This window comes from Pyrus communis, chromosome 5 (assembly GCF_041283825.1).
Source record: "Pyrus communis isolate YQ-2024b chromosome 5, ASM4128382v1, whole genome shotgun sequence".
NCBI lineage: Eukaryota > Viridiplantae > Streptophyta > Magnoliopsida > Rosales > Rosaceae > Pyrus > Pyrus communis.
In genome coordinates, this window is record NC_142569.1 from 2010821 (window position 1) to 2036414 (window position 25594).

Below are 25594 nucleotides of genomic sequence, written 5' to 3' on the forward strand. Positions count from 1 at the left end.
AAAATTAAAAAAATTGTGAAATTTTTTTTTATTAAATTTGAATTGTAAAAATTTATACACACACATATAAAACCTTGCATAAGAGTAATTAAGACTTAAACAAAGATGCCTAGATAAGGGCTAAAAGACGACGAGCAAAATAAATAAATAATAAATTACACAAAAATATCTTGACTATGGATCGAATTATAATCTTATACCATATATTTTAAATATTGTGATGTCATATCTTAATCTATGAATGCATTGCAATATCAGATCTCCGTTAAATTTTTTATCAATTTGGTTGTTAAATGATGACATAGCAAAAGCAGAACTCACTTATTTGCCACTAGAATAAAAAGTTAATTATTAATTTTTTTAACAAATTTTTTTTTAATTATTGATAAATTATTAATTTTTTATTTAATAATTAAAGTTAATTGAAAAAATTAAATAATTTTTTATAATGAAATTAATTAAAAATAAGAGAACTTTAACGAAAATCTTCGGTACTATTCATTTTAACGAAAAATCACATTTTTAAACTAAAAAGTCAATTCTGTACTTTTTATTTTTATCGTTAAAACTCAAAATTTTTAAATAGTTTTTATTAGTTTTCCTTAAAAATAATCTCTCTCCCTTCTTCCCAGATTGTCGATCTTCTCCCTGGATTTCTGTTCGTCTCCTTCATCACTCCCTCCCTAGACATTGCAATGTTTAAAATATGAAATATGAGATTGTGATTCGATCCACAGTTAAGAGGTAATTTTGTGTAATTTTACCCAAAAAAACAATTATGTAGAAGAGGATAATGTAAAACATCCCATTTCAATAAAAGGTCTAATACAACGACTCCAAATGCAGCTTACAACTACAAGCATGATTCTGACAGCCAAAGACTCCAAATGTACCGAAATGGAACTTCCAGTCAGAGGGCCGATCTCACGCACTTGATGATTCTACACAGGAAAGACAAGCTGATCCCACAGCCTCGCGAAAGGGAACTCCGGTGGCTAGCGCTTGTTCTTGGTCGGTTTTATTCCCTTCCTTTTATCTCTTTTACGCTGCAGCTTGGGCCTTGATTTGCGCCTTGCAGCTTTTTTTGGAGGTTTCGTCTTCCTCACAGGTACATTGTGCTTTTCAGAAGCTCCAACTGATTCGGGTACTGCTGCCTCCGTCTTTTCGTCTCGATCACTTTCCTCCTCTCGAAAAATCTCATGTGTTGTCACAGTGACTTTCATCTCACCCTTGTCATATGTTGTTGTACCTTAAAGCAATACCAAAGGTTAAACGCAAATTCTGATTAAGCATGAGCTGAAGCAATACAGTATAATGAACTGAATCCACACCTACTCATATAAAATCCAAGGGTGGATTCACCGATAAGTTCGTATATGTTTTCACAACTACGTACCAGAACCCCGCAACCCTAGCAAAACGGGGAGCATTGTTGGCTAGGGTCGCCCACTATAAAGAAAACATAACTCCCCTCTTGCATACATGATTACCAAGGGTTTTGTGATCGGTCAGAAGTGATGTGATTATATAGCAATTAAGAAACATTAATACAGTGCCTTCATGCTAACTGATCGGTGTCTCACCAAACCAGAGAACCAACCAATGAAAAGTAAACATTATGGGGTGATCGACAGCAGGGGTTAGCAGCACCAGAGGTCTCACTAATCTCATCATCCTCGTGCTCCTCAACACCCTCATCAACCTCATCAGCTGCTGTATCGGTGGCTTGGGCAATCCCACCACTAAGAATCAGTTCCTTTTCTAGTCTCCATGCAACAAAAGCCACCAAAGGTAAGACAGTGAAAACTTAGATTTGTTTGATCACCAAAAACCAACAGGCAAAAGAGGTAATCAAACGGTCCAAAAACAGCCACAAATTCCAACCTGTTTGCGCAGCTCGAGACGCTTCCGCCGCAGCGCCTCCCCTTGCTTCTGCTCAGCTTCCTTTCTCCTCTTCTTCTTCCTCTTGTGAAACCCAGACACGAAATCGCTCCACGAACCCAAAACAAGAAAACATCAAAACCCAAAAATTCAAAAAAACCCGATTCAAAAAATGCGAAAAGAAGCAAACTTCAGAGCTTAGATTTCATCACTGAGCAAATTTTGTGATGGCGGTTTTTTTACTACCTGAGGTCTTTCTCGTTAAACGTGACGGCGAGAGCCTTGTTTTTCAAAGCCCTCTTCTTTATATAACGGCTTCGGGGATTTACGGACGGAATCGCTGCCTCTTCGACCTTTCCCGCCGCCATTGCACAATCGGCACTCACTGCGCCGAAGTGTTTGCGTTTGTGGTTCAAGAGGCCGGTTCGCGTTGGTTTACTTCAGTAGATTCCCCTCGGCCCGAAATTTTGGATTTGAATATCCAGCCCAAAATGGATTTGTATGTTTACATTATGCTATGGACCGTAAAGCCCGAAGACATTTTTTCCACTACGGACAAAACATTGTTAATATTTGGAAGTGCTACCGCATTCGTGCCTTCTCACCCTTTATTTAGCTTGATCAAATTTCTTGAATCTGGATCTTCCCAGGATTCTTTTTGTAAGGATTCTAAAAATTTGTAAATTATATTCATTTATTGTACATCATGTGGTCAAAAATCATTTTAAATATTTTTATTTAAAATAAACACAAACAATACTTGAGAAAAACTGACTGCATGATGTACGACGAACGGACATGATTCAAAAATCTACAGGATCCTTACCAAAAAAATCCGAAAAAGATCCTGTTGGAAATTTCTTTACAAGGATTGGGACTCGAGGAAGAAGCACCAGCTAACTCCGTGCCAACAGCTGCGGCAAGCACTAGCGGAGCCAAGGGGGGTGCATTGGGATCCCTTGACCCCAATAAGTTTCTAAATTTTGTCTTGCGAAAAAATATTTGACCCCTATAGCACCAGCAACAAATGAATTATGGCCAAATTTAGTGGGCCATTTGCTTTTTTTTTTGTTCCATCCTTCTAATGGTTTTGGTTTCCATCCCTCTAATGCTCTCCTAAAGCTGCTTCATTTGTGCTATGAGCAATCACTCATACTAGTACTACTTTCAGTAGCTTTTGGGAGATGAATTTGTTATGTATTTTCGTCTTCTTTATTTGTGTTTTGTTTGAGTGAGAACTATCAGTGTTTGTGTAATTTGAGTTTGAAAATTAAACACTTTATTGTCTATTTGTAATCTCCATTTTGATATAATTGAAAGCTATTTTTAAATAAAAGTATGATCGATTTTCTAAAACTGTTTTTTGACCCTATCGTTGTAAATTCCTAACTCCGCCATTGACGGCAAGTGCCCTTATGAATGAATAGGTGTAAAAGCCACCTAGGCAGTGAATCAAGTTGAAAGTGAAAGATTAGTAATTTAAAATTTCTTAACATAGCCACTACACATTTGACCCACTGGTGTTGGGTGTATATCTTTTTGAGAATCCCTGTGTTATATTTTACTTTACAGAAACAGAAAAAGTGATTCGAATTCAAATGTACAAAAACGGAAAAAGTGATTCGAATTCATTTTACTTAAACAAATACTTTTTGCATAGGGGTGTGATATTCACACACTCTGTTTTACTTTTTTCACACTTTTTTAGTTTTCAATCGTCAGGTCAGATGAATTGAAGAAGATCAACGGACATAAATTAACAAAGGGTGTGTGAGAGGTAAAAAGGGATGTGTGGATAGCACACCTCTTTGCATATTAAGAGAATATGACTTTAAAATGAGGACATACATATTTGGATAATTACACATATATCCCCTCGTATTTATTCATGTATGCTTCACAAATACTGCGGCTTATATGTGTGTGTGTGTATGTTTCTCTCTCTCTCTCCCATAGTGTTCAATCCGATATAGAAACAACCATTGAATCCACTATCTCTCTCCTATAATTGTTAATTTTTTTTTTCTAATTACTATAAAAGTATTTTACTTTTGGAAAATTAACAAAAAGAGTAAATTCGTCATTTAAGGTTGTGTGAAAATAAATTAAACTTTATGGAGTATATGTGTAATTAATCCTATAAATGACATTTACCTTGAAACCCTTAAACTACAAACCAATTCAAATTTGCAAAGTATCCCAAATGGAAGAGAAATTTAGGGGGTATGATTCTCTCTCCTCTAAATCCCCCTTCCTTCCGTCCCCTCCTCTCTCATTTTCATTTTTGTTTTTTTCTCTCTGTAAAGAAGTCAACATAAAATGTTTACGTAACTTAAATGCAACCGTTCAAATAAAATAGGAAAAAAAATATAAGAAAATTTGAAGTGAAAAGAATCCAACTCCAAAATTTAGATACAAGGACTCCCTAATTAAAGAAAATATACCCGACCAAAATGACGTAATGTCAAAATTTAAGAAGCGAATTAGTATTAGACAACTCTACTCGACCATATCCAAGGACAAGTCACAACTCGTTCATATCGTACACAACAATTGGTTATAAACATTGGGCCCAACGCCTCTTTTCTACATCTTTTGTGGTACCCACAAAAGCTCAGTGATGCTTTGCTTGCAACTAATTTCAGTTTTTTTTCTGGTTTTTCGGTAATTTTAATTTGCAACCGATTTCGGTTTCACATTAAACCCGGTTCGCTTCGTCCAACCGAACCCGTTTCTCCGCCAACCAACACATAAGAATCCACTTCAGACATTTCCGGCCCCCAAACCAGAATCCCTCAACCACTCCGGAAGACGTGAACCACTATCCAAACATGGACCGACCCGGACCCGAGTCTGCTCCCCCGCAACCCCTACTCTCCGACCGGGTCCTCATAAGCGGCGTCGTCACACCCGTGGCTCTATTCTCCGACGGAGTGCTCCGGTGGTCGGAGAGAAGTCAACGGAGCTTGATCTTCGAGAAGGAGGTCCTGGGGTTCGCGGCGGAAGGTCCGAAGATTAGGATAAGAGCTTTTGTGGAAGGCGGAGCTGGAATCTGCTGTGGCGCGAACAGAGGAGCTGTGGCGAGGAAGGACTTGGTGTTCGAGCCTCTCTCTGAGGACTCGCACAGGCTCTGGTGCCAGAAGCTCGGGGATTACATCGATTCTCTCGGTAATTTTCATGTGCTTGTAAGTTGTAATCGGCTTGTGTCGTGTTTGGTTGATAGGGAAATGCCCGAAAATGAAACGAATATTTGGAAAAAGTTTGACTTTTCACTTCAGGGTGTTTGACCGTTGCGAGATTATTTTGAATTTCCGTTGTTCTCATTCTAATTTCTTAGCTCAAGCTCGTTTTACTCTAATGTTCACTTAAGCGAGATTAATTATTGAAAATAACATGAATTTATGGTTTGTTGTTACTTTCTTGCATATATAGTGATACTATAGGTGGTAATTTATCCTCTTTTGCACAGGACGGCCAAAGAGGCTGTTTGTTTTTGTGAATCCGTTTGGTGGTAGCAAATCTGCTTCAAGGATTTATGTTGATCACGTAAAACCTCTTTTCGAGGATGCTGATATCCAATTTACGCTGCAAGGTTAAGGAATTTCCTTCAATGTTTTGCTTATTAGTTAATAGTTGATGTGTGGTACTGAATTTTGGATCTGTGAATCGCGGGTCGAGTTAGTGTTTCCCTTTTCGTAATTGGTTTTCTATTGAATTTTCAGAAACTCAATATCAACTACATGCGAAGGAAGTTGTGAAAACACTAGATCTTTCAAAGTATGATGGCATTGTTTGTGTTAGTGGGGACGGAATTTTGGTTGAGGTCGGTTTCCGATGATCAGTGACCATGTGCATATGATTTTGTTGCAGCTATAAGAAACATGAGCAATGCAATATTGTGATTGACCACATGACTCTGTCGAGGAATCAAATTACTTACACTGACGAACTTTGTTTTATTTCTCTTTTCCCTCAAATGAAGTTAGATTTTGTTTGGTAAACGTAGTGTTATGTTTTTTGAGCAAATGTTAAGCTGTGATGGTTTTTAACTGAATTAAGTAGTGTTATTAGACTGTAAAACAAATATAATCTCATGAAGAGTCTGCTTTTATTTAGGGAATTGTTATTAGCACTCCAAAAATCTCATTCTACACTCCAAACTTTCTATATTAGGAAAGAAAAATACACTTTTGAGGAGTAGAATGAGATTTTTGGAGTGCCAATAACACTTCCCTTTTTTTATAGTACATTATTTGTCTTCAGAATCATGTGCTTGTATTAAGCTTATGATTTTCTTCTTACAAGCATTGCACTTTTTAGTAGGTAGTAAATGGACTCCTAGAGAGAGAGGATTGGGACGCTGCAATAAAGATTCCTCTTGGAGTAGTTCCTGCAGGTTCTGTACTCTTTATTTCTCAATTTTCTTTATATTTAACAAAACATTTCTCTGATAATTAGGTTGATCATTCGTGTTATAAAACGTGAGGGCAAACTTTGCAAGTTTGCTTCAAACAGACAATTATTAGTCTGTTTTTTGTTTTTAAAGTTAATTTCTGACGAGATTCTCTTCATTAGGTACTGGAAATGGAATGGCAAAATCTCTTTTGGATTCTGTTGGTGAACCTTGTACACCGTCTAATGCTGTCCTCGCCATTATTCGAGGTATATATGCTGTCTGTCTATCGTTATACCGTGCTCAAAACATTACGGTTGCGCCCTTTCTCTTCCTATGTTGGTAATTCTTTTATTAATGAGTTTTTCTTCTTTATGGTTTATTTACGGTCAGGGCATAAGCGTTCACTGGATGTAGCTACCATCTGCCAGGGGAAGATGAAATTCTTCAGTGTATTGATGCTTGCATGGGGTAATTCAAAAGTATCACCCCACTGAATAATGGAATTAATACTTAAGTGAAGTAGAATTTCTAATCGTACCGGCAGAATTCCTATCAGAATTTCTGGTTCTCGCTGCAACTGAAAAATGTAATATGTTACTAATAAAGCTTCATCTGCTTTCAGGTTTAGTGGCAGATGTTGACATTGAGTCTGAGAAATATAGGTGGATGGGAAGTGCTCGACTAGATTTCTATGTAAGTTTACACCTCTGTTTGTTGTGGTCTAGTTTGCTGGATTACTTCGTTGCTAATGCAGATGTTCATGTTTAATTAATCTGATGTTGGGATGGTATTGAATGGCAAGACACTAATAATTGTCTATGTATTTTAGGCTGTTCAACGGATTGTGCATTTGAGGCAATATAATGGATCTATCTCCTTTGTGCCTGCACCTGGCTTTGAAGCTTACGGAGAGCCTACTAGTTACAGTAATGCCAGTGAACCTACTAACCAACACAATGCAGGTGCTCCAAATCAAGAGGAGCTGATTAGCATTCGACAACATGGCTATCCAGGGCCTGATATTAACTTGGCTAGCATGGACTGGAGAACTATTAGCGGACCGTTTGTTTCCATCTGGCTTCACAATGTGCCTTGGGGTGGTGAAGACACAAAGGCAGCTCCCGATGCCAAGGTTGGACAGTAAAATTGAGTAGCATCTATTTCAGATACTTCTCCACTTACACTGTTTTGGGATATTTATTTAAAACTCGAATAATTCACACGTATTTGTGCCCCTTTGCAGTTCTCGGATGGTTATATAGACGTGATAATGATGAGGGCCTGTCCAAAACTATCATTGCTTTCATTGATGTCTGGGTTGAGCACAGGAAGCCATATCAAATCACCATATGTCTTGTACTTCAAGGTTAGCAAAATCAACCTGCCGAACATTTACTTTGGTTTAAGATTTTGTCTACCTTTTGGTAAATAAGAAGCTTTAATAACTTTTCACTTCTGTTTATGTTATTTATTATCTTGCGACATTCTGTAGGTGAAAGCATTTATTTTGCAACCTGGTCCTCTCACCAAGGACCCAACTCAGGAGGGGATAATCGACTCAGATGGCGAGGTCCTGGCTAGAGGCAAAGGAGCATACAAATGTGACCAGAAGACATTGATGGTCTACGATAAACTTCAAGTAACTGTGGATCAAGGTTTAGCTACTCTGTTTTCCCCCGTATAGAATGAACTATTTTTTATCTCAAATTCGATTTTGGTAACAGAGAGAAATTCCGAGCAGAAAAAATTTGTCATCCAACCCATACGTCTAAAAATCCGCAAGGAGTATACAAGGGATTTAGATCGATGAGGCATATTCTCAGCAGCTTGCTTGCTGAGAAGTTATTTTGCAATAGCCACTGATTGCTGTCGATGTAGCGTGCAGTTTATCCTTCACTCTTTTTGCTTTGATTTTTCGATTTCTTTTGTTTCGAAGCAGATTTGTAGTGCAGGAACGTATAGGCCGCTGTGGTCGATACAGAGACTATTTGTATTCGACTAGTGTAATACATGTATACATTTGTTCATCTTAATAAAAATCTGAAGCCCATGTGTGAATGCAGATTGCTGTTTCACTTTGCTTGTGAGATAATGTGGTACAAATTTCTTCGTTGTCTGTGGTATGCTAAATATTTGGATTTTTAATTTCTTTTTCTGAATGCATGAAAATGGCTTTTTGCACATAATTGGGGGAAGAACTTGGGTAGGGCTGCCTGGCAGCGCTCTCAAATGAGAGATTTTATCGTGTAATCGGTTGTGTATTTATGTCTTTTTATCTGTCTCGTCACGTTGTACGCAAGATTTCTCAGGGTAAACCAGTTTGAGAACGGGGAGCTAGGGACCAAAATGCAAGGAGGTTCCACACTTTTTATGACTTGATCGAATGGTCCAAATTGGTCAGGCTGTTTAGCGGAAGATTTTCCAACAATTTAGATACCTAAACTTGAGATTTGCTCATTGAATCCTTGACGTAGTCTTTAATACAACAGATGGACATATCCCTAGGCCAAACAGTGGTTTAATTTTACCAAATAATCCAAGTCAACATGCAAGATAATTCAGATCTGTATTTCACACGGTATATTTTGTGTTTAATTCTGAATGCTGGCAGCCAAAAAACAAAAACCTAAAATGTCTTTGTAAATTCTTAACGTTCGAATAAGTACATTATTATGACAAAGTCATAAACCGTTTAAACAAAACATGAATAAGAATATTTGAATAACTATAATAAATGCAAGATGTGACAAGGATGGCAGGAAATGCGTCATTCTGTCATACATAATTATATCAGCCATAAGTTCATCATGTCGATGTCTTCACTTAGAAACGAGTCATGTGATCCAAATCATTCCAAAGAAATGCTAGGCGGTGGATTGTCTCCCCTTATATTTTCATATTTTTTTTATACTCATTTGTGATAGGTGATCACGGTTAAGTCACATAAATATTTTATATTAATTTTTTATAAAAATAATAAAATAAAAAGTAATAGGAATATAAAATATTGATGTGATTTAACCGTGACCACACAAACAAGAGGATATGGGGAGAGTATGAAAATGGGAGGACAGACAATCCACCTCCGAAATACTAAGGCAACTCTTTCGAAAAATAGGAATTTTCATGAATTTTTTGTTATTTTATAATTTAATATTATTTTTTGTATTAATATAATAAATTATTATATAAAAACATAAGGTGATTGATAGTGAGTTCATATAGAGTCACACGCAAATGAAATTTGTAACCCGTGTTAGAGGTTAGGTTACATAACCCACCAAAATTTGAGTTTATAGTCCATCCCGTCTAATCTCATCCAACTTATATTTAGCACCATCATGCCACTTGGACTCATACCTATTTTAATTGGCTATAATCTATCACATTCAGTCCATCAAACGAGCCCTTAGATTTGATATTTATGGTTACTAATTAACCCGCGCATTGTGCATGCAACAGTGAGTCAAGGAAAATTGATGATTTCTCTTGAACGAAGAGATTCTCGTTATAACATATAGTGTTGTCTTAATTCACTTATGTTTTAACACAATTTATTTATTCATAATAGATGGTGAGTTTGCTTGATTGGGGTCACGGGCATGTTGAAATTCTCGATAGCCTCTTCGGCCCTAAATAAGTAGATAATCATGGTTTGTCATCATTTATCCCCTTTTTATATTAAAAAAAATGTAAAACACGTACCAACCAAGTCATCCAACTCATATATTATTACATACAGTGTTATCTTATTAAACAAAACTATTTCATTATATTCCATTTTCGTAAAACGCACTGATTTTGGCAAGACCAACGTGTATAGTGTATGCATTCCATCCATCTTTGGCATGTGATATACATATATACATACCTTGCAAAACAAGTAGCATTCACACATGCATGTATCTCAAGGTTTGTGATATCCATATATTTATTTTTATCTTCTACGCATTGCTTATTAATTTTTGTTATTTGATATTTTTTAATTCATTCGATTGAACGATCGAATAATAAGAAAGTATATGCAAGATAAAAAAAAGGTGTGGATACTGGATAGCACATCCTTTCTCAATCATCATCTTGCTTTTGAGTTTGTAGTTTTCTTACCAAACACGTACAATCCTAAAACCTGCACATACAGACGCCACCAAGCAATCGACCTCTTTTATTCAGCCTATCTCCTCTTTCTCTTTATTTTATTATTATATTTTCTTCAATTTGTACGCATCGATTAATGGGTTTGACAAATGAACCAGCTAAAGCCAAAAGCAGTACTATATATATAATCGTATATATGTATATGCATTTGGTATTATCTGTTGCATGTTTCATATATATATATATATGTAATATTTGTTGATGTATAAAATCGGTGAAGATTTTGGAACAACGTAAAGTGTTAAGTTTGTGACCTTCGCTCGGTTGCTCTGATCACTAGTGAAGATAAGTATGTAAAGAGATAGAGACAGATAAGCAAACACAACATATACATGGTTCATCCTAAGTTTGGCTACGTCCATGGAGTAGAAGAGTTCTCATTAATAGTGAAGGGTTTACACAAATATATAGGTTCAAGCATAATCATCATTAGTGAGTTCTAATGACTAGTTTAGGTACAATAATGACATTAGGAATTAACTGTAGGAGAATGATCCTCTTTTATAGTTGAGGAGAGTTTCCAGCTTTCATTCGCGGTCGATGTGAGACTCTATGAGCTTTATTCTGACGTTGACATGTATCGTGCTGTGATTGGCTTCCTGGTTGGAGGGAAACTCTTGTGCTTCAGCAGGAGTGCCTCAGCATGAACCCCTCAGTGGGTTCTTGAAGGTATGACGTTGACTGTTACTTAGTAGTTTCGGGATTGATCAAGTATGGTACAAACAATATTTATGTTTTCATGTAGTTGATTATGACATGCAAACTGATCCGAAAAGCTTCTTATCTCGTTCACACATGCAAGAAAACATGTGGCTATCCGACAGTGCCCGATCACTAAATTGCAAAACTTAATTGTTAGGCTTGCTCTTACTCCTAGGAACAAGAAAACATAACATTTGTTTTGATTGTTAGATGTGGCCAAAGACTCTTTCCTAACCTCTAATATTGACTCACATACATATATAAGTTTAATATATACTGATCACGATGTAATCGATACATGTTTCACTCACGCCGTACGTTGTCAATCTATTCAACTTGTAATATAATCATACGATAATGTTTGTCAGTTTCGAATTAAGTGATTTTCTGCACATATAATCTTGTAAAAGAGAATGAACATTTTCAATTACACGGTTAGTACGTAAATTACAAGCTAACACTTTGCAAAAGTAAACAATAATCATTTTACACTATATTAAATTAAAAATAAATATGACTCTTTACGTGTAAAAGACCGAAAACCTTCTTATTCCAAACAAAAATATCATAAAGAGTAAAAACAAAAGTGAGACACTGTAGCCAAAGAAACCCAAAAACCCACCAAGAAGGAAGAAACGCAGTCGTTTAAAGTGGGAAATGGAAGACGACGTCAAACCAACAAGCCCGCAGAAGTGGGCGTTACGTGATTGCATGACCTTTTGCGGGGCCATGCACAAGATTATTCCCCACACCACACACACCATCCAAGCGACCGAAATTCTCTAACCCCCGCGCGCGAGTACATAAACCTCCCAACTCGCTCTCCCACTAGTCCAACCAAGTCAATATGCACTGAAATTACCGATGTACCCCTCTGTCGTTGGCTCAGGTGGCCATCCACGCCTGTGGCTTGTCAGATAAAATGGAATTTTTGGGTCAATGCCCGCGACGAGACTGACATCCGAGAAACGACGATGGCAAAACGACCGACGTGATTTTAAATCCTCTTGTAACTTTCAAAATTTTATTTTGTTTTTATAACATGGATAATACGTATATATCTTCTCTTATACTTGAATTCGAACACGGATTAATCTTGCTAAATTGAACATTAGTGTTTCATCCTTTGCACTCGAGTTCGACCACATATTTTGTCAAATGGCTTGCCTCAATGTACATTTTGTGCTTTAATTCAGTTTCACTAAGTACGAAAAATATTCATTGTAAGTTTGGAAAAATAGTTAAATATAATAATGCGTCAATCGTATTTAACTTACGAGTCATTTCTTTGATGGTTAAAATAATGTGTTTGTTCTCTTACATGTGAATTCAGAAGTATTCCTTAAAGATTTTTAGGGTAATTATTTAATAATAAATTAAGTTTTTAAGTTCGATTTTCGTTAAAAGCGAATTTTAATCACATTATTGCTCCTCCATTAAATCTTAAATATGAATTTTCACGCATTTATTTAGTTTCTCTCACTTCCCAAAATGAATACACTTTTTTTTTTCCTCTCTCTCTCTCTAAAACCCTCTCCAACTCTTTCTGTCTGTGTCTCTCGTTCTATATGATTACGTACAGATCAGGCGGAAACCACTGTATTTCCATTTCTTTACAGCCTTGTCTCTCACTACTTTCTCTCTCTACAACTCCTCCGCTGCTTAATTTCTAGGTTTGAGCTTCTTATAAGCGGCGCTTCTCCGATGTCGTCGTCTTCGTCGGCTTCCAAGGTCTGCTACAATTCTGAGTGCAAGGAGGTGAAATCGGAGTTTCCGAGAAAGGGCTGGCGGCTTCGGACTGGCGAGTACTGCGAACTCTGCGATCGGTGCTAGTAAGTCAAGCATTTTCCATTCCATTTCTCTCTTAATTTTTTGAATTTCCATTTTTGAACTGGTTCAGTGGTTTTTCTTGGGTATATCTCCGCTGCCTTCTGAACTCTGCTTGCTTCAACTTACTGCTTCGTGCGACGTCATTAGGGTTTCGTTGGTTGATTTGAAATCGAGCTTAGGGTTTTAGGAGTGGGTTTTTTTGGTGGGAATTTGCTAAATTTGGAGCATGTCGTGGCGTTATGCGCAACAAGATTGGGTTTTTTTTAAGGGTAGTTTGGGAACACCGGCTTTTGCTCCGTTTTCTTCATTTAGTCTTTCGAATTCGATTGAGGGAGATGAATAGCTTGACTTGTATTTAGTAAAATGCGTTGGAGCTGTCGTTTGTATTAGTACTGAACAACTTTGGGGAGCAGGAGTGAAGAGATATATTGTAATATAATTTAGGGGAAAGATGAAATGATTGCTTGAATTAACTGTTGCTCCGTCGAATTCAGCAGATGCTTGAATGTGGTGCTTATGAAACAACAATTGTATATAGCCTCAGTTGGTTTTGAGATTTTCGTTTTTGTCTGTATGTTATGTTCAAATATAACTTTCCTTAGAAATTACTTCTCAGTGAATCCTAACCCGTTGGTACTTGTTTTCAGCGAATGCACACCTGCAATGCTTATGTTTTGTGTAATTTAAGTGGTTCTCTCGAACATGGAATTTTATAGTCTTTGCTGTTGTTTTTTGTCTGTACTCGTTAAGATATGGAGAACCGAAGGACTTGAGGGTAAAATTGTAAAGTAGCTTCAGTTTACTTAACGTAGTCCGTGCTCTCTTAGAGAGATGGAATGAAAACCATAAAGGAGTGAAACTACAAGATGGTTTTTAATTCTTTCATGTTTTGGTTAATGTTCATGTGAGAGTTTGACCATTTGAGGTGCTCAAATGAATCAAACTTCCGCCACATCTGATGGTAATGGGAAGCTTTTGTTTTCGAAGATTCACACAGAAAAGGAATTTATCTATGGCTGAAAATTATGAAGAAAAAGTAAAATTGAAACTGCTTGTTCCAATACTAGGCCTATGAAAGGTCTGCCTGTGGTGTAAATTTGCAGACTTACTCAGGCCACGAATTTATGTTGCTAGGTTTGCCAGATTTTCAAGCTTCATTACTAGTTATTGAGTTAGTTCTGATACTTAACTTTAATTAGGGAAGCAGGGATGGCATGATTGCTGAATTAATTTTAAAAGGATCAAAATTAGACTCTACTCAATGATTCATCTACCTTAAATCTTTCTTTATATTTCATGATCAATATACTGAAAGATATCTTTCCTTTTCTTTTTCTTCTTCTGTGATCCAAGTTTTGCTTATGAGGAAGGGAGATTCTGTGAGACCTTTCATATGAATGCTGCTGGTTGGAGGTGCTGTGAGTCTTGTGGGAAGGTGAGTGGATAGTTTATCCATATTAATTAATATCCTTTATAGTTATACATTTAATTTTATAAAGAATGTCGTACCAACTTTAGTTGAATTTCTTGTATAAATGCTGATTTGTTTAGTCTTCCTTTGCAGCGGGTTCATTGTGGATGCATCGTTTCAAGTCACGCATTTACATTGTTGGATCCCGGAGGAATTGAGTGCATGACATGTGCAAGGAAAAATTATGTAATGGTAAGGAGGCCTTCATCAAATAACAAAAATCATATGTTTCAATTGTCAATTTTTGCTACGGCGACCCTTGTTTATTAGTATTTCCTTGAATGTACCAAAAACTGTGCTATTCTGTTGTTAATCCAGACATCAAACCCAGCATGGCCAACATCTATGTTCTTCCATTCACCTTTATCTGAGAGACTTAAGGACCTGTCTACCAAAAATTGGACTCAGTTGGCTGGATCTGGTCCTGTACCATGGAGGCAAGCGCCCAGTTTATTCAATTCTTCTATTCCTTCATCTGAGTTGCATACGAGGGTGCCACATGAAGTTGATGGTTCAACTGGAATTAACAAGCTTAATGCCAGTGAGAGAATATTTGTCTCCACCTTGGAAAAGAAGAAAGTTGAGGAATTTTCTGAAAGACTAATGAAAGTAAACCTAAGTATTGGCACACAACAAAGTCTTGAAAATGGGATTGGGAACCCAGGTAATGGTTTTTTCATGACATTTAGCATAGTGAGGAAGATAGTAGGATATGCCAACTTTCCTTGCTTCTGCTCTATGCTGTAGAATGAAATGGGTAGATGGTTGTTAAATTGTTGTGAACATTTTGTTGTAGGAATTAACCATGAGGAGAAAAGTAGTTCATGTTTAAATATATCCCAGCAGTCTGCCTCTTTGAAGGAGGAACCGTCTACTCCACAGTTTGTACCTTATGGATCTCCCAGTGAAACAAATCCACAACTGGGGTTTACTGGAACTAATTTGCGGCCAATCGCTCCTTTGGCAAAGAATTATAATGGTAATGGAGTTGAATCATCTGGTGATAATCAGATCCGCAATGCAAGGCCTAGAGTAGATGCCCGGGGAAGAAATCAGTTACTTCCTCGGTACTGGCCTAGATTCACTGATCAAGAGCTGCAGCATATATCTGGAGAGTATCCTTTATGTCAATATATATTTTTTCCTCTTCTCTAACTTGACAATGTTGTATATGTTTTATATTACATTTCTTAAGGCTGTTTGTATAATGGTAATGGTACTGCCTCTTCTTAAAATTTGTTGACTCTTGATTCTTATATACTGTACACCTTAACCATATCTAAGTAAAAATTCTGTAATCACTCCATTATTCGAGAAAATGTTGAGTGCTAGTGATGCTGGGCGGATCGGGCGTTTGGTGTTGCCAAAAAAATGTGCAGAGGTGTGTCTTCATGCTTTCTAAGCCTAACCTGTCATTTTGAGGCATAATGGAAAGAATCTTCTTTTAGAATTTGTCACAAAATTTTTAGGTTAACTTAGTTTTTCATTTCGTATTCAATTAACATTCTGCCCCTCTGTGACAGGCCTACTTTCCTCCAATTTCTCAGCCTGAAGGGTTACCTCTTAAAGTCCAGGATTCAAAAGGCAAGGAATGGATATTTCAGTTTCGCTTCTGGCCCAACAACAATAGCAGAATGTATGTTTTGGAGGGGGTTACCCCTTGCATACAATCCATGCAATTGCTGGCCGGTGACATAGGTAATGATATTACATCACTGGAGAAATTTCTGATGAATGTTAGGGGTCATGCTTAAACTTGGCAAGGACGCTGCCAGTACTTTTTTTTAGAAGACTTTTTATTTTATATATATTTTCAATGTTAGTTTTCTGGATTCTTGCGTTATTAAGTTATTTTAGCTTTTGGATTTGATGCTCTCAATTTAAATTAATTCATTTTGTTACTTTGTTCCCTCATTTTGGCACTGAAGAGTTTATCTGTTTTCCCAGTGACATTTAGTCGATTGGAGCCAGAAGGGAAATTGGTTATGGGGTTCAGAAAGGCTTCAACTTCCCTACAATCTGATCAGGTTTTGCCCTGCTCAACACCCAGTTCCTGTGGTGAATTTAATTTTTTGTGATGATTGGCAATATATGGGTGATTTAAGCGGCATGTATTCAGGATGCTGTTTTTGTTTTTGGGTGGTAAATATCAGATAAATAGACACTGATATCCAGACTATTTATGCACTTCAATTAAGTTGCATGATCAGCTAATGGCATTTTTGTCTCTGAGTCGGCACTGATTCACTTGATAATCTCTTTTGCATGCATTTATCTTATTTGTGTCGATCTTTGCATTTGGTTTTCTGTAAGGTTTATTACTTAGGTTTCATTTTCTTTTACATTACAATGGTAGGAAAATGAGGCAAACAAGACAACCAACGGAGTTTCAGCCCATGCAGAAGTGAGTAAAACAGAAACTTTATCTGGTGAAGTTTTTTCAAACTTTTGTCATTCATAAAGGGTTCAGAATCACCGAGCTTTTTATCAATGAACCAGGTTGAATTGGCAGATCCTAGCTCATGGTCTAATGTTGATAAGTCAGGTTACATAGCAAAAGAAGCACTGGAAGATAAATCTTTGATCCCTAAAAAAAGAAAGAACAGTAACTTGGGTTCTAAGAGTAAGCGTCTGAGAATTGAAAATGAAGACGTGATAGAACTGAAGGTTACATGGGAAGAAGCTCAAGGCCTGCTTCGTCCTCCTGCTAACCATGTTCCCACTGTTGTGGTGATTGAAGGCTTTGAGTTTGAGGAATATGAGGTACATGGTTCACTACTATTCCTTTTCTGAAAGGGTTCATGTTGCCCTATGTTGCTCATGATTTTTTCTCGTTCCTTCGGTCTGATGTGTCTGTTCATTCCCTTACGCCACATCTATTGCATAAATTCATTTTCTAACAGATCGCAATTACTATTGTAATATGGGGTAAAATAACATTTATATCTTGTCACGATGGAGCTACACATATATACTTTATTTGGATGCCATTCTTTTGTACTTAGTTCCAAAACACAGAAAGAAATTGATATTGAGTTATTTATTAACAAAACTCAAATAGAAAATTAATGCTAGACGAATCTCTGAAAGCTTCTTTTATGTAATCAATTCCAAAGTGACTCGTGGCAATATTATATGATATAATAATGTGATCTTGAACTGTTGAATCAAAACTTCCTCTCTTAGCCGGAAATATAGCTTGGCACTTAATAGGGGAGTGTTACATCTTTTCATTGCATCTTTGTAGTCTTTGACGTATTATGTTTTCTAACTATGGTACCTTGTCCAATATTGCGTTAGGACCCCTCCATTATGGATACTAATCTACTATTTCAAATTACAGGATGCTCCAATTCTTGGGAAGCCAACAATTTATGCGACGGGCAGAGCAGGGTAAGCCAATTTTAGTGCTAAAATCTGTTTGTGAAGACTTGTATTTAGTTTTCTATGTCCTGACTAAAGTAACTATTTCTCTGTGTTACTCCTTAATGCTTTAGTTCATTTTGCATATTTATCACAAAAATTTATTGGTATTTGCTCTACTGAAGTGGGCTCATTTGATAAGTTTGTAGGTTAACATGTATTGGTTCACAAAATTGTGCCTAGGTGTGCTGTTGCTGGGTGAATTTTCTGTTTTCTTGTACATTTCTGGAATATTTTGAAGAGACTAAAAGGCACGTAATAAAATATTTTAGGGCTGTCTGATTATTGTCTTTTTGTTAGATTATTCTGTTCTGGGTAAGAAAATGCATCTTTTTTATATATAAATCTTCGTTAATGGTATCCAAACCCAGCCTGCACCATGCATATGAAACATGTTTTTATGCCTGGAATGAAGGTGAAGAATTGCTTTCGCCCTGTCTATTCTTCAGCCTAAACTCTGAGCTTAATGTCCATTATTTGTGTCGTATAAGTTTGCAGATTTCTAAATTCAAATGCTTTGTTTCATTCTTGCCAGTGAGAAGATTCAGTGGGTTCAATGCGAAGATTGTTTCAAATGGCGCAAACTGCCAATCAATGCTCTTCTACCATCAAAGTGGACTTGTTCTGAGAATTCATGGGACCCTGAAAGGTAAATGGACATTTCCTAAGGTCACCTTAAATTGATATGAGCTCCAAGGATGTGCATGTCGGTAAAACTGATTTTCTAATGTTTTGAAAAATATCTGCCAGATCTTTGTGTTCAGCAGCTCAAGAATTGACAACGGAACAGCTTCAAGATTTGCTACCACGCTGTAATACAGGTATGAATTGCTGGAAACAGTTATCATAATTCAGAGCACATCGAGTCACGTGTGTTTAGAGAACAAATTGGTTGTGGGCACTACATTTTCTTCTTTTTGCCTAGCTATGTTTAAATGGTTATTTTTCTTTTTCCTACATGCAAGTTTTTCTCTTAACATTGACACGTGCACATCCTTCCAATTAATCAAATTTCCAACTGTTTTATTTTATATTCTGATTGGGCAGTTGCTTCGAAGAAATTGAAGGCTGCTAAACAGGACCCCGATAACATTGAAGTTCTGGAGGGGCTTGACACACTTGCGAACCTAGCCATCTTGGGAGAGGGTGAGTCACTCCCATCATCAGCTCAGGCCACCACAAAGCACCCCCGACATAGGCCCGGATGCTCATGTATTGTCTGCATCCAGCCCCCTAGTGGGAAGGGTCCTAAACACAAGCAAACATGCACCTGCAATGTATGCTTAACAGTGAAGCGCCGCTTCCGTACATTAATGATGCGGCGTGAGAAGAAACAGTCAGATAAAGAAGCAGAAACTACACGCAGAAAGCAGCACAAGGGGCAATTACTGGTGGTTGATAAACCGGAGGATGACACCCTATCATATTGTAACGCAGGAAGCAGTAGTCCAAACCAGAAAATAGAGATCCTTGAGCTTTCCGATGATGACCTTAACATGACGAAATCCTCAACTTCACCTTTCAAAGGCCAAATTGACCTGAATATCCAGCCAGAACGGGAGGATGAGCTATCACCTGGATCCGATTCAGGCGGCATGATGAAGTTACTTCACGATGCCACAGCAAGGTATCTCAGGCAGCAAAGATTGTCAAGCTCTGGTGGTAGTGAAAAGTCATCAGGCAACGGGTCACAACGAGCTGCAAGTGAAGCAGGAGGGGGAGAACCCCTCAGCAATGGTGTAAACCTCGAAAGTAGCAATGTTGTAAACCTCGAAAGTAGCAATCATGACAGCAGCAACGACTGTCCTGCAACTTTATCCATTAAACCATCGGCATCCATGACTGCCACGGGATAACATCAATGTCTTCTTCTGTTCAATGATAGGCCGGTCATCAGCAACCTCCGGTGGTGTTCTGAACTGGAGAATTTTGTTGTACATTCATCAACACCAGCACCGCGCATCTCCACGTTTGTACATAAAGAGGTGGAAAGAGGGTAACTTGGTCGAAAAACTATAATTTGATACGATGTTGTCCTCTCCGAATTAATGTAAATGGATACGAGAGCCGGTTTTTTTAACCGGAAATCGATGAAGGCGACTGAAGCGTGTGGCAGGTTGAAGCTACGCAGTTTCATTTTAGAAGCTCATCTCGATACATTGCTGTGAGACAGTGAGGGATGTAATGTAACTAGTATCTCTTTTCCCCCCTATTCAACTAGAAATTGCATTATCTATTGGATAGGCTGTTAGGTTTTTACGCATGTGTCTCGAGTTTGAAACTCTCTTCTATAAATTATTGTATTAGTTTCGAACTCTCTTCTCGCTCCTTGATAATAGTATTTTTTTTTAAAAGGCCTATTGTTTATTTTGCATTTATTGCTGGTAATTTCACGCGGTATCTCAATAATAAATATTTTTTGCTAGCTGCAGACACCTCGTCTTCTTGTACCTTGGTTCGAAATTCCTTTTTATAGGTTATAGGAGTGTAAAATATCGCTCTATCAATCTGTTATTTTTTGGTACGTTGCAACCAAGGGGTAATTTTAATGCCTTTTTTGATCTAATTAAATTTCCATAATTAGGTTATTATCTTTGTGAGCTTTGTTGGATTGAAGTCGTCCGTTTTTTTCTTCAGGTATGTATCTTTGTGAGCTTGTTAACTTTTCTTGATATAAATCACTAAATTGAATTATCATTAGTCTGCTAATACAAATGGTTAATTACAACTACATTTTGCTATCCATTTCTAATTAGGCCTGGTTAATTATCCACAAATATCTTATACCAAACTAGTGATTGGGAGGAGAGAAATGTACGACCAAGTCCACCAACAGATGAAGAGAATGGGATGATGCCACGTGTCAGATCAGGAGCTACGGTACAGCCATCGTTAAAACGGATTTGTAGGTTAATTTGGCTGGTCCTAATTACGTAATTCATCCAAAGCCTCTAATGCTAATCCCACCACCCCCCTCCTCACCAAAAACAAGGAAACTTCTGCTTTCGTCCATATCTTGGTGACGGCTTCTGCTTTTGTCCCCTCCTCCTCCTTACGCTCAATGTGGATGCAGAGGAGGATGCAGAAGCCCGAAACCCCCATCCAAGAGCACTTTTAAGAAAAAGCACCCTTCGATTGATTTTTTTAGCTTACTTAATTGTTGTACGCATATGGTTACAACTTTACGTGCTTTTCTGTTCGTCCACTCAATCTTCACCAACATAAGAGAGAAAGAAATCCCCATAGAAAAGCACTTTTAAGAAAAGCACCTTTGGTTATACATAAGATCCAGGCAAGATGAACGACTTATTTTCGAGCTCGTTCAAGAAGTACACGGACCTGAAGCAGCAGGCCTACCTCGACGACGTGGAGGCCGGCAAGGAAAACGTTAACCTCGACAAGTTCTTCGAAGACATTGAGAATGTGAAGGAGGACATGAGGCAGGTCGAGAGGCTGTACAAGCAGCTGCAAGAATCCAATGAGGAGAGCAAGACTGTGCACAATGCTCAAACCATGAAGGAGCTCCGGACCCGAATGGACTTGGACGTCGAGCAGGTCCTCAAAAAGGTCAAAATCATCAAGGGGAAGCTCGAAGGATTAGAGCGTTCGAACGCAGCGCACAGGAACCTTCCCGGGTGTGGCCCTGGATCCTCTGCTGATCGAACGAGGACATCGGTGGTTAGTGGCTTGGGGAAGAAGCTAAAGGACATGATGGATGACTTTCAAGGGTTGAGAGCTAGGATGACAGCCGAGTACAAGGAAACAATAGAACGCAGGTATTTCACAATCACCGGAGAGAAGGCAAGCGAGGATACCATCGAAACTTTGATTTCGAGCGGAGAGAGTGAGAGTTTTCTGCAGAAGGCGATTCAGGAGCAGGGGAGAGGTCAGATTATGGACACCATATCCGAAATGCAAGAGAGACACGATGCTGTGAAGGAGATCGAGAAGAATTTGATCGAGCTGCATCAGATATTCATGGACATGGCCGCCCTGGTCGAAGCTCAGGGCCATCAGCTCAACGACATCGAGAGCCACGTCATGCACGCAAGTTCTTTCGTGAGACGAGGCACTGACAACCTTCAGGTAGCCAAAGAACAGCAGAAGAAATCAAGGAAGTGGACATGCATTGCAATCATTCTTGGAATAGTTCTCATCATTCTCCTCCTAATTCCAATTATATTACAAATTTTGCCTCATATGAAGTAGTAAGAGGGAAACGGGGCGGACTTTGTTCATAGTTAGATCTTACGGCCACTTCACAAGCAAAGAAAAAGGGTTAGTGATTTTGACGTTCCTCTTTTAGCCTCCTGCACATATTCATTTTGCAGTGCATACGTCTAAAAGTAGAGCGCCACAATCCCTACGCAAAATAAAATAAAACCGTTTGTTCTCCAAGGGTGCGGTTTCAATGTCTCACACACAAAAATTGTGACACAAAAGTAGCAAAACTTAGAAATGGAAGTTGAACGTTCGTTCGCATTTGGGCATCCTCCAAGCTTTTAAATCTCTCGGTGCAAAGGGACCTAATTGGCAGATGGTAAATACGTGATGTAACCAATTAGAGACATTTCTTTGTAACCAATTTGATCCTCATTTTATGAATGACATTGCCTTTTAAACTACTTTTTCCTTCCCAAACTCTTGCATCTCCACACCTCACACGCTCTTTTTTTTTTTTTTTTTTCAAAGGGACCAGCTAGTGAGTCCTCACGACAGTCTACTCTTTTGAGGGTTAGGAAAACTTAAGGCATTTCAGCATTTTCCTAATCACCATCGTGTGATTCACCAATGCCAAGATTTGAACCATGAAATACAAACTTGTCATTCATCATCAACCACTGAACCATCCCGTGATAATTCTCCACACCTCACATTTTAAAGTCCAACCTTTCTGAGTTTGACGAGCAATGGAAATGCTTTTTCCTAAAACGCTTTTACTAAAAATGTGCTTTTATTAAAAACATGTCCAAATCCAATACTTTCTAAAAGAAGCGCATTGTAAGCGTTTTCATTTTTTCCAAGAAAGCAATTCCACAGCTTTTCTAACACAAACACTTTTCATTTTTTTATTGTCAACTGTCAGAAGAGCTTTTAGTTATCTAATTCTAAAAACGTTCCAAACAAACCAAAAGACACAATAAAACCACAATCAGTGCACCCGTCTCATTCGAATCTCTGATTCCTGACACTAGTTTAATAGAGTTAGGCCACGGTTGGTGAACCAAACTAAAAGTAGGAGAAATTTTTAGTTATGATCGAAATAGTACTTCACGTGTTTTTATGCAAGTAGTGAAAATTTTTAAATTTTAAGTTATTAACCTTTTAAAATACATAATCCACAATTTATATAAAGACACGTGATGTATCATCTCGTGTGACGGTCACACTGAAAAATCTGTCCAAAAGTAGCAGTGAAACTAATCATTGCTGCATAAAGGTGGAGAGAAACTAATCATTAATCCATCAAACAATTTGCCTTCACAAAATGGTCATCAAACAATTTAACTTCACAAAACGGCCCCAATATTGAGCATTTCATTTCAATCACGCCACTGAGATCATATGCCATTAAAAATCAAGACACTAAATTCAAGCACTTCCCACAATATCGTTCGGAAATCATATCTGGAACGATCGAATGATCGACACAAAATATCGAAACTAATCACTAAGTTCAGAACTCAGGCATTCCCCAAAATATACATATATATGCTGCAGAAAATTAGTAATCCGTTGTAGTAGATCACGGAGTTTTAGCAAGTGGCTGTGTCAAGTACCATAATTCGGCAAAGCCGCCATAAACGAGTTGTATGATGATTCGAGATCGAAGTGAAGCTGCCTGGACTGCTGCTCCGTCAACTCATCAGCTGCTCCCATCTTCGATAGCCTTGCAATCCACTCCTTCAGCTTTACCTTCCCCAAAAAGTCCGGTGGTAGAAAGGTCAACTTTCCAAGAGACGTTGAGAGGTCCGAGAGCAGCGGGTGCACCTGATCGACTGCCACCATGTTCAGCTTCAAGGAGTCCATTGCAGTGATGAAATTCTGTGTGCATTCTGCCACAGCGGCAGCTGAGGAAGTCATGGAGGAAGCTGCAGCAGCCCGGTGCTCCACTGTGGCAGGCACCCCTGAGGTCACAAGACGGTTTATAGCCGCTAGGCAGTCCATCTTGTATGTATCTGCAAACCGCTCAATGCTTGGGATGGTGTCCTTAAGCGTGGAAGCCAATGTCTTAAAGTGGGCAATGAGTTTTTGGCATTCGGTCTCATACGCAGAAGAAGTGATCACATCCCGAATATACGCTTTCTCAAGCTTCTCGGTGGTCTTGATAATGGCGTATAGTTCGGCAAAACTATCATACATTTCTCTTTCACGCTTGTCATTGGCCAGCTTGACCTCCATTGTACTGATGTATGTGAAAGAGGAATCTCAGGTGTGCGTGTGAATGTGGAGGATTGGAGAAGAGAACGGGACACGCGCAAAGGAGAGCAAGAACCTTATTCACTGAAGAAAGAAATGCATACAAAGAAAACAAAGGGAAAGTATGAGAACCTATTTGTTTGACAACCAGCAAAAGAAACGAAAGACCTCAGCATCCAGGAAAATCAACATACTTTTATGCTTGGGAAGAGAAAAATTCAATGGCATGGGTCAATTTTGGTTGCTAGAAAAATGCAGTAAACGATCAACTTATATTCATAACATACCATATATTTCAGTTTTCTTTGGAGGTCAGGATTCCAGTTTTCTTTGATGGTCAGGACTTCCGATTAATCAACCTACAAAACAGAAAACTCAAGTCAATCAAGTCTGCATCAATATTCAGCTTTATTCAACAACAATGGCGATTGCTTTTCGGCCCGAGAAAAGAGATGATTCCCATAACCCAGCATTTTAACTTTGATCCAGATTATGGGTGAACCAAACAGAGGAAAATACATTATCTTCACAAGAAAGAACCAGATTGGAACAATGGAGATGGTTAAAATGATAAAATCCCCAGGATCAAAACCTAATTTTTATTATTTTTTTCAAAATCTCACCCAGCATATGAGCATCAGCTGAAATCTAAACCCTAAACAGGTCCAATTCTTCATGGGAAATTAACAAAATTGAAAATATAAATTCCATGAAAAACCCAGCAAATTAAGAACCAAAATTATCTTAGGTTAGTAAGAACACACACCCAAAAGCAAATCAGCCTCTCACACTAAGCAAACACGGAAGCAGCCATGGACGCCATGGCCCTGTCATCTCAAGAGGCCATGGCCGCAGCTTACAAACCAGAAAACCAAAGAAATCACAGAATCCAAAACAACCCCAAATCGAAATGAGCCCAAGAAATTGAAAATTCAAATTCGGAGCTCTGAGATTTTACCTAAATCGCAGCTCGGATGGGGAAAAGTTGAGAACTTTGTACTGCTGCAGCTGGGTCCGAGTGGGTGAGATTCAGAAATAAAAAATTGAAAAAAAAAATTAAAGAAAAAATCGAGGGAGGGGCCGCGCTAGGGGGTATTTGCAAAAGTCTCCGAGAACTAGAAGAGAGAGAAAGTCTGATATTATGACACACAGAGAGGGGAGAGAGAGAGAGAGAGAGAGAGAGAGGAGAGAGAGGGGTTGCGTGCGCGTTGGCGTATATGATTGCTGCTGCTTACGGCATCTACGTGTAGCAGTTGGAAAGCGACGAGCCCTTCTCTTCTTTTTCTCTGTTTTCCAGGCCGCGTGGTTTTACG

General features: G+C 38.2%; 5 protein-coding genes across 8 annotated transcripts; 3 read left to right on the top strand and 2 right to left on the bottom strand.

The window, feature by feature from the left end:
• Positions 1-776: 776 nt before the first annotated feature.
• LOC137721651 (uncharacterized) lies at positions 777-2351 on the bottom strand. Of its 3 annotated transcripts, none has more exons than XM_088693709.1 (4): positions 2128-2346; positions 1885-1990; positions 1663-1756; positions 777-1249 (listed from the first exon to the last, which is right to left on the bottom strand). In XM_088693709.1, the coding sequence occupies exons 1-4, from the start codon at positions 2247-2249 to the stop codon at positions 996-998; spliced, it is 576 nt and encodes a 191-aa protein (XP_088549835.1). In that variant the 5' UTR covers positions 2250-2346; the 3' UTR covers positions 777-995. The 3 variants fall into 3 exon arrangements, with proteins under 3 accessions (XP_088549835.1, XP_088549837.1, XP_088549836.1); XM_088693711.1 differs by having other exon boundaries at positions 1078-1249; positions 1601-1756; positions 2128-2351; XM_088693710.1 differs by having other exon boundaries at positions 1097-1249; positions 1584-1756; positions 2128-2350.
• Positions 2352-4471: 2120 nt separating this feature from the next.
• Positions 4472-8352, top strand: LOC137725863 (sphingosine kinase 1). Its single transcript, XM_088693712.1, has 10 exons — positions 4472-5049; positions 5351-5473; positions 5604-5704; positions 6205-6277; positions 6457-6543; positions 6668-6745; positions 6900-6970; positions 7107-7409; positions 7521-7643; positions 7770-8352. Exons 1-10 carry the CDS (start codon positions 4713-4715, stop codon positions 7959-7961), a joined length of 1488 nt encoding a protein of 495 aa, XP_088549838.1. The 5' UTR covers positions 4472-4712; the 3' UTR covers positions 7962-8352.
• Positions 8353-12588: 4236 nt separating this feature from the next.
• Positions 12589-20215, top strand: LOC137726315 (B3 domain-containing protein Os07g0563300). Its single transcript, XM_068465227.2, has 14 exons — positions 12589-12969; positions 14321-14402; positions 14532-14630; positions 14757-15102; positions 15235-15553; positions 15723-15819; positions 15962-16136; positions 16386-16465; positions 16795-16842; positions 16938-17201; positions 17782-17831; positions 18397-18510; positions 18612-18682; positions 18909-20215. The coding sequence occupies exons 1-14, from the start codon at positions 12842-12844 to the stop codon at positions 19715-19717; spliced, it is 2682 nt and encodes an 893-aa protein (XP_068321328.2). The 5' UTR covers positions 12589-12841; the 3' UTR covers positions 19718-20215.
• A 628-nt stretch (positions 20216-20843) lies between these two features.
• Positions 20844-22486, top strand: LOC137726438 (syntaxin-124-like). Its single transcript, XM_068465370.2, has one exon. The coding sequence runs from the start codon at positions 21159-21161 to the stop codon at positions 22068-22070; it is 912 nt and encodes a 303-aa protein (XP_068321471.1). The 5' UTR covers positions 20844-21158; the 3' UTR covers positions 22071-22486.
• An 884-nt stretch (positions 22487-23370) lies between these two features.
• Positions 23371-25560, bottom strand: LOC137726442 (vacuolar protein sorting-associated protein 28 homolog 1). 2 transcript variants are annotated; one of them, XM_068465374.2, is made up of 3 exons: positions 25240-25560; positions 24569-24640; positions 23371-24365 (listed from the first exon to the last, which is right to left on the bottom strand). In XM_068465374.2, exon 3 carries the CDS (start codon positions 24261-24263, stop codon positions 23634-23636), a length of 630 nt encoding a protein of 209 aa, XP_068321475.2. In that variant the 5' UTR covers positions 24264-24365; positions 24569-24640; positions 25240-25560; the 3' UTR covers positions 23371-23633. The 2 variants fall into 2 exon arrangements, with proteins under 2 accessions (XP_068321475.2, XP_068321476.2); XM_068465375.2 differs by having other exon boundaries at positions 25048-25498.
• Between the last annotated feature and the right edge of the window lie 34 nt (positions 25561-25594).